This window comes from Glycine soja, chromosome 1 (assembly GCF_004193775.1).
Source record: "Glycine soja cultivar W05 chromosome 1, ASM419377v2, whole genome shotgun sequence".
Lineage (NCBI taxonomy): Eukaryota > Viridiplantae > Streptophyta > Magnoliopsida > Fabales > Fabaceae > Glycine > Glycine soja.
Window position 1 is genome coordinate 50,425,312 of NC_041002.1, and position 12,910 is coordinate 50,438,221.

Genomic DNA, 12,910 nt, shown 5'->3' on the forward strand with positions numbered 1-12,910 from the left:
AAATGTTATTTAAAGTAGTGTATTACTGGTATAATTAACCAAGTTTTTGAACTATTAAAAATAATTCAAAACTAACTTAAAATAGTTCTCAAATGTACTCAAGCTAGTAGTATTAGTTATTACTAGGCACAAAACCAATCTGTTATACATAGGTTTGGTTCACAATTTGATAAACAAAACATGTCAATTAAGTTAGGTTTTTTTTTCTTCTTCTTAAATACACCTTCTCTTTCTTACTTTTTTTTTTTCAATTTACATTCTTTCCAATTTAATTCACAATATACACTACTTGGGACTTTCTCTCTCCTTTTTATTTTTTTTATTTAAAATATTATAAAATATAAATATTATATTATATAATTTTTTAATTGGTTTTAAAATTACTTATTTATTAAATTAAATTTTATAATTTTGTTTTTTATTTTTTTAAAGAAAAGATATACAGATAAAGAAAAATAAAAAAATTGAATAAAATTAGAGTACAATTTTTTAGTTACTTTGTATATACTTTTGTAGTTAAATTTATGTGCTGTTGATATTTTTTTATTATGTTTGTTAATTAAAAAAATAAGAAAATTAGTTAGTAATATTAAAATAAACTAAAAAACACACTAAAAAAATAAATAATTGATACATCTGTCTTTTACAATAGACATAAAATTTCAAAGAGTAGTAACTGCTATATTGAAAATTTCTTTAAAAATATTTATTAAAAATATATTTAAATAAAAATATATTAAAAATATCTTTACAAATATTTATTTAGCATTTATTTTTGGTTTAAGTGATAATAATTGATATTTTTATTATTTATGACTTGTAAATATGAAAAAAAAGATTAAAATATCTAAAAAAATACTGATAACTGTTAAATATGAACTATTTTTTTAATAAAAATATATTGAAAATATCTTTAAAGATATTTAATTAGTAATTATTTTTTGCTGTAGTCCCGTTTCAACTAATAATTATAATGAAATATAATGTTCTTCTATGAATAATTTGTTAAACAAAAAGTCTTCTCATTTTTAATTAAATTTAATGACATAAACAAACAAATTATATTTAGTAATATAATTATATTAGAAAATTCAGATTTTAAATAAAAATATTTACCTAAAAAATATGTTAAGTAAATTAAATAATAAAGCAAAAATAATTATATTTAATAATATAATTTTCTTTAAAAAAATTAAAAAACAAAATTAAAAAATTTAATTTAATAAATAAGTAATTTTAAAACCAATGAATTGATAAAGTTGTATTTTAAATCATGATTTTTTTGCAATCAACCTATATTTTTCTGCCTTTTTTTAAATAGTATTACCACATAATAAATTCGTGTATTCTATTTCTTATTCACTGTTACGCAATCCGAAATGTATTCTGGTTGAATTCTTCTCTCAAGTCTTGTAAAAATGCTCAAATAGCTTCGAGCTGACGAAGAAATTCTTTGCCTACGTGGGTATCACTGTCAAGAATATTGTAGGGAAGAATGAAGTATACTTTTGTAATTGGAAGTCTACAGGACTAGCTAGTATTTTTAGACAGTATCGAGTGAAAAAGATAACAAACAACCATTGAATTAAGGTCTATAAATAAGCAGCAATAGAGCCACAATATTGAAGACAGAAATGATGTGTGCATGCACAAAATCCCTTTTGCACACCAAACCTTCGTTACCGTTTGAATTTGAGAATTGAAAATCCATGATGTTTGTGTAATTGTTTTTTGTTTCTCCCAAATCTTAACAATAACAATGGGACCGTAGGATAATCGTCCTTTATATGTATCACAAGATTTCTCAAGAAAAGCAAATAAAGGAATGAGATTCTTAATTGGTTGGTTTAAAACATAATAAAAGAGTTAAAATAAACAAGGGAGACATAAGGGTTACAAGCCACTCGTGCACACGCGAAATAAGGCATCATATTGTTCTTGAAATTGTAATCAAAATTGAAAATTTATATATATAACTCAAATTGTCGTCCATTTGTCATGTCCCACCAGATCAGGATCTCATCAATCCAAAAAACCATTTATTAAACCATTTTGCAGTTCTAGCTACTTAACTTTGAGACAAGCCAGGTAATGGATATCCTTGAAGCTTAAACAACAGCATTTTTATATTTTGATATCAAGAGGCAATGTGGCAGCAAAGGAGGAAAACTTGCTGATGACTAATGAGGTTTTCTTATTGCCAACACTCGGAGGACATGCCAAGTATGCACCTCAAACCCATTTCAGTATCATTGAGGCATATATTATATCACAAATAATAGTGCACACTGTTTGGCAGAGACGTAACAAGTTCACCAAATTAATAGGAGACACATGCTGGTACCACATGCACACGTTGATTGAGAGGTTAGCTTTGCTGTCTATTTACTTGACCAATAGGAATGAATCATGACTCGCAGTTGTTAGATCCTATATAAAGAGAGTTAAGGACTTGGTGAGAGCACAAAAACATTGAGTTTCCCTTGATAAAAAAAAAAAAAAACAGAATACAAAGAGTAACCATGGCAAACAAGATCCATTTTCGTTCAAATAGTTTTCCCAATGGATCTCATCCTAGCACAATTACAGTTGAGGAAGAGCTGAACAAGCTCAAAACTTGGGAAGCCACTTCCACATCCACATCAAAGTCCATTGGCATTGGCTTATCCTTGCTTCAAGATTTGCATACTTGCTTGGAAGGTCTTCTCAACATGGGATCAACCCAAAAGCTGATTTCCAACCATCAAGGTGAGAAATGCATGGAAGAGCTTCTTGATGGATCAGTGAGAATTTTAGATATCTGTGGCATCACAAGGGACACCATGTTACAAATTAAGGAAAATGTCCAATCCCTTCATTCTGCTCTTAGAAGGAGAAAGGGGGATTCAAGCATAGAAAAAATTATAGCCCAATACAATTTCTTCTCAAATAAGATGAAGAAGATTGCCAAGAAGTTGATCACATCTTTGAAGCAGATGGAGAGAAAATTTGGAGTATCCCCACTCTTAAATCAAGACCAACAACTTGTTGCTTTGGTTAGAGTGATTAGGGAAGTCATTGTAATGAACATGTCTATCTTCCAATCATTATTATCTTTCTTGACCGTGCCTGCTTCAAAGTCAAAGGCAACCAAATGGTTATTGGTAGCAAAATTAATGCACAAGGGAGTGACAGCATGTGATGAGAACCAAGTGAATTCCAATGAGTTGCTGTGTGTGGAAGCATCTTTAAGCACACTTGTAAGTGAAGGTACTAATGTTGCAAAGATGCAGGGTGCACATGAAAGATTGGAAGCTTTGGAGAATGCCATTGAAAGCATAGAAAATGGTTTGGACAGCGTATTTAGGCGCATGGTTAAAACAAGAGCCTGCCTTTTGAACATCATGACTCAATAAGATTAGAGAGTCATGAATTTCTCTCCAAATCCTGCAGAGCATCCAAATTTTAGGGATCCGCTAAGGATTGAAAATTTTTGCTTCATGAATTTGTACATATGTATACAATTCAATAGTTATACAATCAAATACAATGAAATGTTTATACTCTATATTTCGATATATTTCTGTTTTAAGGCACCTTTTTTACAAGATTCCTTTACATTTATCGAATATCTAAGGTTAAAATTATAGTTAACTTGTTACTTGTTAGGGAATACCGGGTAAACACAAGGGTGATCTCTATTAATGTGCAAGGAGGCAATTACAAGGTTTATGGGTCTCTCTTAATAGAATATGTTATCCAACTTGCCCATTTCTATCCATGCGGAAATATTCAGCTACACTTGTCACTCCAACATTACTAATAGTTTGGATACCAATTTTCTTAGGGTTTAACGTACAAATGAAAGATATGGAATTGCGGGTGCAAAAGCTAATTCTGCTGGTGTGTGTGTGCTCGTTTTAATAGTTGAAGCAAATTTAGAAAGCGTGTCTCTTGACCTTTCAATTTGGTTAGGATGTCTCTCTGGTTGATTTTGAAGTTCTATAGTCACCCAAGTTTTGGCATTTTCGGTACAGTTTCAGCGATCAAAACTGAGAGAACAAGTATGTGTAATATATTTGATAGAGTTGAGGTCCGAGTCTGTGACAGAGCCTCTAATCAAGTCATCGAGGCTCTTATTTGAATCAATGATGATAGTTTGGCTGGAGAAGGAACAACAAATTCTCGTGCCAAATGCTTTTCTTGAGGAATTTGCAATTAGCATGTTCCTCTGATCAGGTCTACATGTTCAACTACATATATAGTGAGTCAGTGACCTAATGAATAAAAATGGATAATGGAAAAAGCCTACTGCTCTAATTATTAATCTTTTCCTTTAATGATGGATTTGAGAAAAAAATTGCATTGTGCAGAATTAGTCTCAATTTGTTCAGAATACAGTAATGACATTGACATATAGCTAATAGCAGAAAAAAAAAAGATAGGATAAATAGTCACTTTTGTCCCTCGACAAATGCGTCACTGAAAGATGAAAATACAAAATTTTGTTCCGGTAAAAAGTGTGACAAATATGTTCTACCTGAAATGATTGTCAACATGGATTGTCAGCATAGGGGTATATTTGTCATAATATTTTTTGGACTTTTTCTGACAGATATGCCTTTGAAATATGAAAATCTAAAATTTAATTTCTGAGTATAGATTATGACTAATTATTATTATTATTATTGTTATGTGTTTATAATTTACTATTCCTATTTGTTTAGTACTTATGTAATATATTTTTTAAATTTTATTTTAATATATATATTTTTATTATTTCGATTTCTTTGTCAAACCTTAATTTTTGTTATTAAAAAAAAACTTTATCTTATACCTCATATTTAGATTAAATATAAAAGGACTTATAATTTGAGATGTTTATAAGTCTTTTTCATATTTGAGATGTTTATATATTATATATATATATATATATATATATATATATATATATATATATATATATATATATATATATATATTATTGATTAAAAAAAAAGACTTATAATTTCACTTTATCTTTATCTAGTTTAAATTTTATGAGATTTGTTTTTTTATAAAAAAAATTGATTAAATTCTCTTTTTAAAATAAATAAATAAATACATTTGGTTCGGTGGCCGATTGTATTTTTTCTACTCAAAATTCTTGACATATTATTTTCAATCTAAATATGAGGTATAAGATAAATTTTTTTTTAATAACAAAGATTAAGGTTTGACAAGGAAATCGAAATAATAAAAATATATATATTAAAATAAAATTTAAAAAATATATTACATAAGGACTAAACAAATAAGAGTAGTAAATTATAAACACATAATAATAATAATAATAATAATAATAATAATAATAATAATAATAATAATAATAATAATAATAATAATTAATCACAATCTATTATTAATGTCTGTATATATTTGTCGTACTTTTTATACTTTCAGGAATTAAATTTTGCATTTTCATCTTTCAAACGCATTTATCAGTCAAGTGGGAAGACAAAAAGTCAAAAAAATATTATGACAAATATGTACCTATGCTGACAATCATTTCAGCGATAAATTTGTCCTTTCATGTCACGTATGCTATTTTACTAACGGTCAGGAAAGAAAGTGACATGACATATTTGTTGCACTCTTTACATTGAGGGACAAAAGTGACTATTTACCTAAAAAGATTTTTTTTTTTCTGTCTCGTGCCTTGATACTACTAAGAAATTGAGAGAATGCAATCAGTTGGCTTCCTGTTAGTTGTGACTACATGTTAATTAGTCATATGTGGGTATCAGTGAAAGAGTTTTAGTTGGTGAATGCCGATAAACCATATACAGTAATCTAGTTTTTGGAGACACTATGCATGCATTTATATTTAATATGTCTATCATTATTTGAGTGATTAAATGAAAATAAGGGAAGTTTGAGTGAAATAGATGTCTGATTTTGGTCTAGCTAGTTAGTATTTACAAAAAGATAATGATGTGTGCATGCACAAAATCCCTTGTGAAAAGATAACAAGCAACCATTGAATTAAGGTCTATGAGTACGCATCAAAAGAGCCACATTGTAAACAGAAATGATGTGTCCATGCACAAAATCCCTTGTGCACACAAAACCTTTATTACCGTTTGATTTTGAGAATTGAAAATCTGTGATGTTTGCGTTAACTGTTTTTTGTTTCTACCGAGCACTTACCAACAAAATGGGACTGTAGGATACTCGTCCTTTATATGTACCACAAGATTTCTCAACAAAAGCAAATAAAGGAAAGGGATTCTTCATTGGTTTAAAACACAATGAAATGGTTGGTAAAACCAACAAGGGAGACATGCCACTCGTGCACACGTGAAATAACCCATTTAGTTCTCGAAATTGTAATCAAAATTATATATAACTCAAATTGTTGTCCATTTGTCACATTCACATCCCACAAGATCCGGATCTCAGCAATCCAAAAGGCCATTTATTACACCATTTTGCAGTTCTAGCTCCTTGGCGTTGAGAGACAAGCCAGGGAGTGAATACACCTATAGCTTAAAAGAAACCATTTTTATATTCTGAAATCAAGAGGCAATGTGGCAGCAAAGGAGGCAAACTTGCTGATGACTAATGAGGTTTTCTGATTGCCAACACACGCAGGACACGCCAGTCATGCACCTCAAACCCATTTCAGTATCATTATGGACTGTATTATATTACAAATAATAGTGCACAATGTTTGGCAGAGACGTGACAAGTTCATCAAATTAGTAGGAAACACATGCTAGTACCACATGCTCACGTTGATTGTGAGAGGTTAGCTGTGCTGCCTATTTTCTTGACCGATAGGAATGAATCACCAATTGCCCCAATATATAGAGGGCTAAGGACTTGGTGAGAGCAAAAAAACATTGAGCTTCCTTTGTTAGAGAACATAATAAAAAGAGTAACCATGGCAAACAAGTTTCATGTTCGCTCAATTAGTTTTCCCAATGGATCTCATCCTAGCACCATTGCAGTAGAGGAAGAGCTGAGCAACCTCAAAACTTGGGAAGCCACATCTACATCCACATCAAAGTCCATTGGCGTTGGCTTATCCTTGCTTCAAGATTTGCATACTTGCTTGGAAGATCTTCTCAACATGGGATCAACCCAAAAGCTGATTTCCAACCATCAAGGTGAGAAATGCATGGAAGAGCTTCTTGATGGATCAGTGAGAATTTTGGATATCTGTGGCATCACAAGGGACACCATGTTGCAAATTAAGGAAAATGTCCAATCCCTTCATTCTGCTCTTAGAAGGAGGAGAAAGGGGGATTCAAGCATTGAAAAAATTATAGCTGAATATAATTTCTTCTCAAAGAAGATGAAGAAGAATGCCAAGAAATTGATCACATCTTTAAAGCAGATGGAGAGCAAACATGGAGTATCCCCACTCTTGAATCAAGACAAACAACTCGCTGCTTTGATTAAAGTGCTTAGAGAAGTTATTGTAATGAACATGTCTATCTTCAAATCCCTGTTAGCTTTCTTGGCCGTACCTGCTTCAAAGTCAAAGGCAACCAAATGGTTATTGGTAGCAAAATTATTGCACAAGGGAGTGATAGCATGTGAAGAGAACCAAGAGAACTACAATGAGTTGCAGTGTGTGGAGGCATCTTTAAGCACCCTTTTAAGTGAAGGTACTAATGTTGCAAAGATGCAGGGTGCACATGAAAGATTGGAAGCTTTGGAGAATGCCATTGAAAGCATAGAAAATGGTTTGGAGGGCGTATTTAGGCACATGATTAAAACAAGGGCCTGCCTTTTGAACATCACGACTCAATAAGATTAGAGTCATGATTTTCTCTCTAAATCCTGCAAAGCATCCAAATTTTAGGGATCGGCTGAGGATTTGAAAATTTTGCCTCATCAATTTGTACATATGTATACAGTTCAATAGTTATACAATCAAATACAATGAAATGTTTTTACTCTATATTTCGATATATTTTTGTTCTTAAGTCACCTTTGCCCTAGAGAATAATGTGTAACTAGCAAACCTCCTAACAAAATGATAACTGCTAACTTCCGAATACTTTACTACTTATGATAAATTGGTGCACTTGCCGGTCGGTTAACACAAAACATTCCTCAAAACCAGAACAAAAAAGCAATTTTCCTTAACAAACCCTGCAAAACAGACTAGAGAACCTGATAAGTACTCCCATATAGAGGATTACAGGGGAAAAAAGCAATAATTTATAAAATTCGAGCAATTCTGACTTGCAACAATCCTGCATCTACACTTCCTCTACTCAAGACTTGCTAACAGAAAAATCATCCATGTTATATAGCCTATCTCTTCCTTAGGACAGCCTCCCATGGCCATGCAAAGAACAGTACTTAATTTTCATCTACACTAATTTCCTCTGCGAAGCAATAGGCATACTAGCAGCATACTTACATAATTCCAGGCGTATTCCAAAGCAGTAAACCAAAAGAAATCTGCCATCCCAAGACTGCAACAGCCAATAACATAGCTCCAAACCAGCAGCATCAGCCCACAACAGAATTCTACCAACAGTCCATAAAACTAGGTTCATCAAAGTAATTTTTACTACATATACTAGATTTTAAACTCATGCCTTACACAAGTTTATTAAAAATATATTTACATTTAGTATTATTTTTAAAATATATGTGTATGTATAAAATTATCAATTTATAAAATAATTAATATCATATTAATTATAATTACATTAAAATTGAAGGAAATGATTAATTATATTTGTAATCTGAACAGTTTTAAAAAATGTTAAGCCTATTTAAATTTATTATGATTTTTTTCAAAGTAATAATAGTGATGCAATATCTATATAAAATATATAAATTCAAAAATAAATATAATAAATGTAAATATATAATTATTTAAATTTAAGTTTTCATTTTTGTTATAATAGATATTATGTTAACATGTGTTTGATTTTTGTCAGTTTATAATTAAAATTTACAAATGTGTTTATTGTAAAAAAAAATTAATTTGTTAAATAGTTTGATTTTTATTAAATATATATAGTTGTTAATTATTTTAAAATGATATTTTTAATTATTTTGAATATATTAATTTTAATTATGTAATTGTTGAAGTTTTGAGCAAATGGCACTCGTGCACACACCTAACTAATCTAATGCTATAATTTGCGCATCATTTTGTCCTTTGAATTGTAATCAACTTATCTGTCACTTGAATTATTGTACATTTTCTATTATATCTCATGAGATCAAGATCTCAACCTTGCAAAAACAACTCCAATTCATGTTGCAGTTCGAGCTCCTTCATATTGAGACAACTCTGTGGACATCTCTGAACCAACAAGCAGCAACAATTATAAAGAGGGTAATGTGGAAGCCGAGGAGTCAAACATCAAACTAGTTGATGAGTAAGGACATCTACATGATTTTTAAATGAGTTGCTTATCTTAAATTTGTAAGCCCTACAATGCCACACATATTTAAAAATTTTACACAAAAATTTACTTTAATGTTAAAAAATTACTAAAGTGAGTGTTTAACTTGAGGCACATTGAATTTTGTAATTGAAAAATGATTATTTAATTAGTAAGAATGAATTAAGCAAGGATTGCTTATATAAGCAACTCACTGCGAAGTCATCTACTCAAATAATGAAAATTTGTTAACCAACGTTGCTTAATTTTAAGCAATTCATGAAACACCGTGTTGGAGATGCTCTAGTGAGGTTTTATGATTACCATTTACCAACACTCAGAGGGCATGCCAGTTATACACAAAACCCCATTTTACTACTATTGTATCTTGCAGAATATCACATGTAATCTCACAATGTAAGGCAGAGGTGTGACAATCTTACCTAATTCAAAGGGAATCTCGTGCGGGCACCACATGCTTTCTGTGCATATTGATTAATGAACTTGTCCTTTTTCTTGGCATATTAGAATGATTAATGAATTATCAATGTCCACTATATATAAAGAGATGAAGAACTGGCAAGGTAAGAGCACAAAAACATTGAACTTTCTCTGAAAAAAGAACAAACAACAAAAGAGAAAGTAACCATGGCAAGCTTGTACCACGTTCGCTCAAATAGTTTTCCTTCTGGATCTCATCCTAGCTCCATTAGAAAAGAGGAGGAACTAAGCAAAATGAAGACATGGGAAGCCACATCCACTTCAACATCTAAATCAATTGGCACTGGCCTATCCTTACTTGAAGATTTATATATTTGCTTGGAAGATCTTCTTAATGTGGCATCAACGCAAAAAGTGATTTCTAACCATCAAGGTGAGAAATGCATGGAAGAATTGCTTGATGGTTCAGTGGGAATTTTGGATATTTGTGGCATTACAAGGAACACCATGCCACAAGTTAAGGAAAATGTTCAAGCACTTCATTCTGCTCTTAGAAGGAGAAAGGGGGATTCGAGTATTGAAAAAAGTGTAGCTGAATATAACTTCTTCACAAAAAAGATGAAGAAGAATGCCAAGCAGTTGATGACATCTTTGAAACAGATGGAAAGCAAATTTGGAGTATACCCAATTTTGAATCAAGATCAAGACCTTGCTGCTGTGATCAGAGTTCTTAGGGAGGTCATCACAATGAACATGTCCATCTTGCAATCCCTTTTGTCTTACATGGCTGGACCTGCTTCAAAGTCAAAGTCAACTAAATGGTTGATGGTGGCAAGGTTGATGCATAAGAAGAGGGTAATATCATGTGAAGAAGACTCTCAGAATTTCAATGAGTTGCAGTGTGTGGAAGCATCTTTAAGCACCCTTCTAAGTGAAGGTACTAATGTTTCCAAGGTGCAGAGTGTCCGTGACAGATTGGAGGCTTTGGAAAATGCCATTGAAAGCCTAGAAAATGGTTTGGAGAGAATGTTTAGGCGCTTGGTTAGAACAAGAGCCAACCTTTTGAACATAATGACTCAATAGAGAGTGCTCAATTGTAATTCTGTCACCAAATCCTGCTAAGCATCCAAATTGTAGGGTTCTGCTGAAGATGCAAAAATTTTGTATCATCAATTTTTACATGTATATATATACAATTCGATAGTTACACAATCAAATACAACGAAAAGTTCATAGAAAATATTTGATTTCTTCTGTGTCAAGTCACCCTTTTCTTTTCAGACGGACAGACGGTTCACTTATAACATGTTCTCTTCCTAAACACTATAGTTACTAATATTGGCTAAAGAATAATGTCCATTAAGCAAGTGGAATAATTAACTTGTCTTTAGCACTTTGCAGAGAAACTTAATAGAAAAACGATCACTTCACTAATACTTTTGGTCAAAGTTGGAAAGGTAGCAAGTAGTCAAGCATCATATTTATGTCAGGGATTTTCAAAATAATGGAAGTCATTAAACATGAAAGAGAGACACCAATGAAAGAGGACACAATTTCACAGCAGGGAAGAAATTGGCAACAGGTTGCTGAGCAGCCAAAGGGCTGCTGGACACTTATGAGCTGCTGTTGTAGAAGGATTGCTTCTGTGTTGTGAGATGATTTAGTGTGAGATTTTTTAAATTGACTTTGTTTACCTCTGCATTGGTATCAATTTCTGATATTGAAAAATGGTTTTGGACCATTTAGCAAGTGATTACGATGAAATTAGAAATGGGATTTGATTTCTTCAATGTTTTGCCTATGTCCAAAAGAGCTGTTACTTCATTGTTCTAATCATTCATATCTCTTTCATCAAAAAAATAATTATCTCAAAATTAAAGTTTTATATTGATAATATTAACATTTGGGGTATGGAATACATTTTAACCTTTTCAAGAAAAAAATCATTTTTCCATAAATAGTAAATGGTCTTATGAAAAATAAAAAAAATATCTTTTATTTCATGAGAGAGATATGTTCAAAACTAAAATAACATAAGAATCTTATATGAGAACATGAAAAAAATTAATAACAATCATCATATCAAAATTAAAAATAATATACGGTTATGATTAAAATATTTTTATATTCAAATTAAAATCTAATATAACCATCAAATCTCTATTAGATTTATCAAATAAAAATTAAATTTTAACTATTAATTATTTTTAATTTTAGAGATTTGATAGTTATATTAAATTTAAATTTACATTTAAAAATATTTTAACCTTAACTGTCAATTGTTTTTAATTTTGATTTGATAGTTATTCCCATGTTCTCCCACAAAAGAGTATTCTCAATACACAAATCTTTAATATTTGTATATTTAAAATGTTTTAATTTGCAACAAAGCTTGTTCGAACAAAATATATTTGGTTAAAAAATCCGTCTAAATTTAGTTTTTTTCTTCTTTCAAAATTCATGGAGAAAGTGTTTAAAATCTGTCGAAAAAATACATTTTTCTAGTGAAAAAACAAAGAAAAGAAAAAGGAAGTCAAATAACTTGTCAATCGACTGACGTGCGAGATTATTCTAATGAAAGATATTCGTGTTATTAAGAAGAGAAAAAAACACTCCTAACGCTGAGGGAATCTGGCAATTACATTAGCAAAAAAATATTCTCTATATGTTACTAAGATAAAGTGAGCCTCAGTATATGAAACCCTCCCTCATAAACTAACTTGTTGATGTGACACTCTTGAATATTATTTTTCCTCCTCACACAAACCCCCCCAACTACTTCGGCCCATTATCATAACTCAGCCCGTGATCTATGGACTGGACTTGTGTATCACATAGGCCTGTATTAACCTTATCTCTATACTTTCACATTATTTATGCATCCTATATTGAAAAGTGACATATTAGAATATAGATATTTCGAACAATTATCAAAAGGAGAAATATCTTTAACTTTATAATACACTCTTTTAAACATACTTTTTGATTATCTAAAATTTATTGGAAATGATAAAATTTAATAGGTCTTATGACTTTCTTCTAATTTTGTAGTTTTAAATAAAATTTAATCAATAAAAGTGTATTAAAGA

General features: G+C 30.7%; 3 protein-coding genes across 3 annotated transcripts; all 3 read left to right on the forward strand.

The window, feature by feature from the left end:
- Positions 1–2,482: 2,482 nt before the first annotated feature.
- Positions 2,483–3,522, forward strand: LOC114405634. The gene has a single exon (XM_028368080.1). The coding sequence runs from the start codon at positions 2,523–2,525 to the stop codon at positions 3,393–3,395; it is 873 nt and encodes a 290-aa protein (XP_028223881.1). The 5' UTR covers positions 2,483–2,522; the 3' UTR covers positions 3,396–3,522.
- Positions 3,523–6,712: 3,190 nt separating this feature from the next.
- On the forward strand, positions 6,713–7,930 carry LOC114419336. The gene has a single exon (XM_028384996.1). The coding sequence runs from the start codon at positions 6,905–6,907 to the stop codon at positions 7,778–7,780; it is 876 nt and encodes a 291-aa protein (XP_028240797.1). The 5' UTR covers positions 6,713–6,904; the 3' UTR covers positions 7,781–7,930.
- A 2,051-nt stretch (positions 7,931–9,981) lies between these two features.
- LOC114405641 lies at positions 9,982–11,061 on the forward strand. Its single transcript, XM_028368085.1, has one exon. It carries the CDS (start codon positions 10,029–10,031, stop codon positions 10,902–10,904), a length of 876 nt encoding a protein of 291 aa, XP_028223886.1. The 5' UTR covers positions 9,982–10,028; the 3' UTR covers positions 10,905–11,061.
- Positions 11,062–12,910: the final 1,849 nt, after the last annotated feature.

Bases quoted from the DNA above. Each gene is read 5' to 3' on its own strand.
- LOC114405634 (XM_028368080.1), top strand. From the start codon at position 2,523: ATGGCAAACAAGATCCATTTTCGTTCAAATAGTTTTCCCAATGGATCT.
- LOC114419336 (XM_028384996.1), top strand. From the start codon at position 6,905: ATGGCAAACAAGTTTCATGTTCGCTCAATTAGTTTTCCCAATGGATCT.
- LOC114405641 (XM_028368085.1), top strand. From the start codon at position 10,029: ATGGCAAGCTTGTACCACGTTCGCTCAAATAGTTTTCCTTCTGGATCT.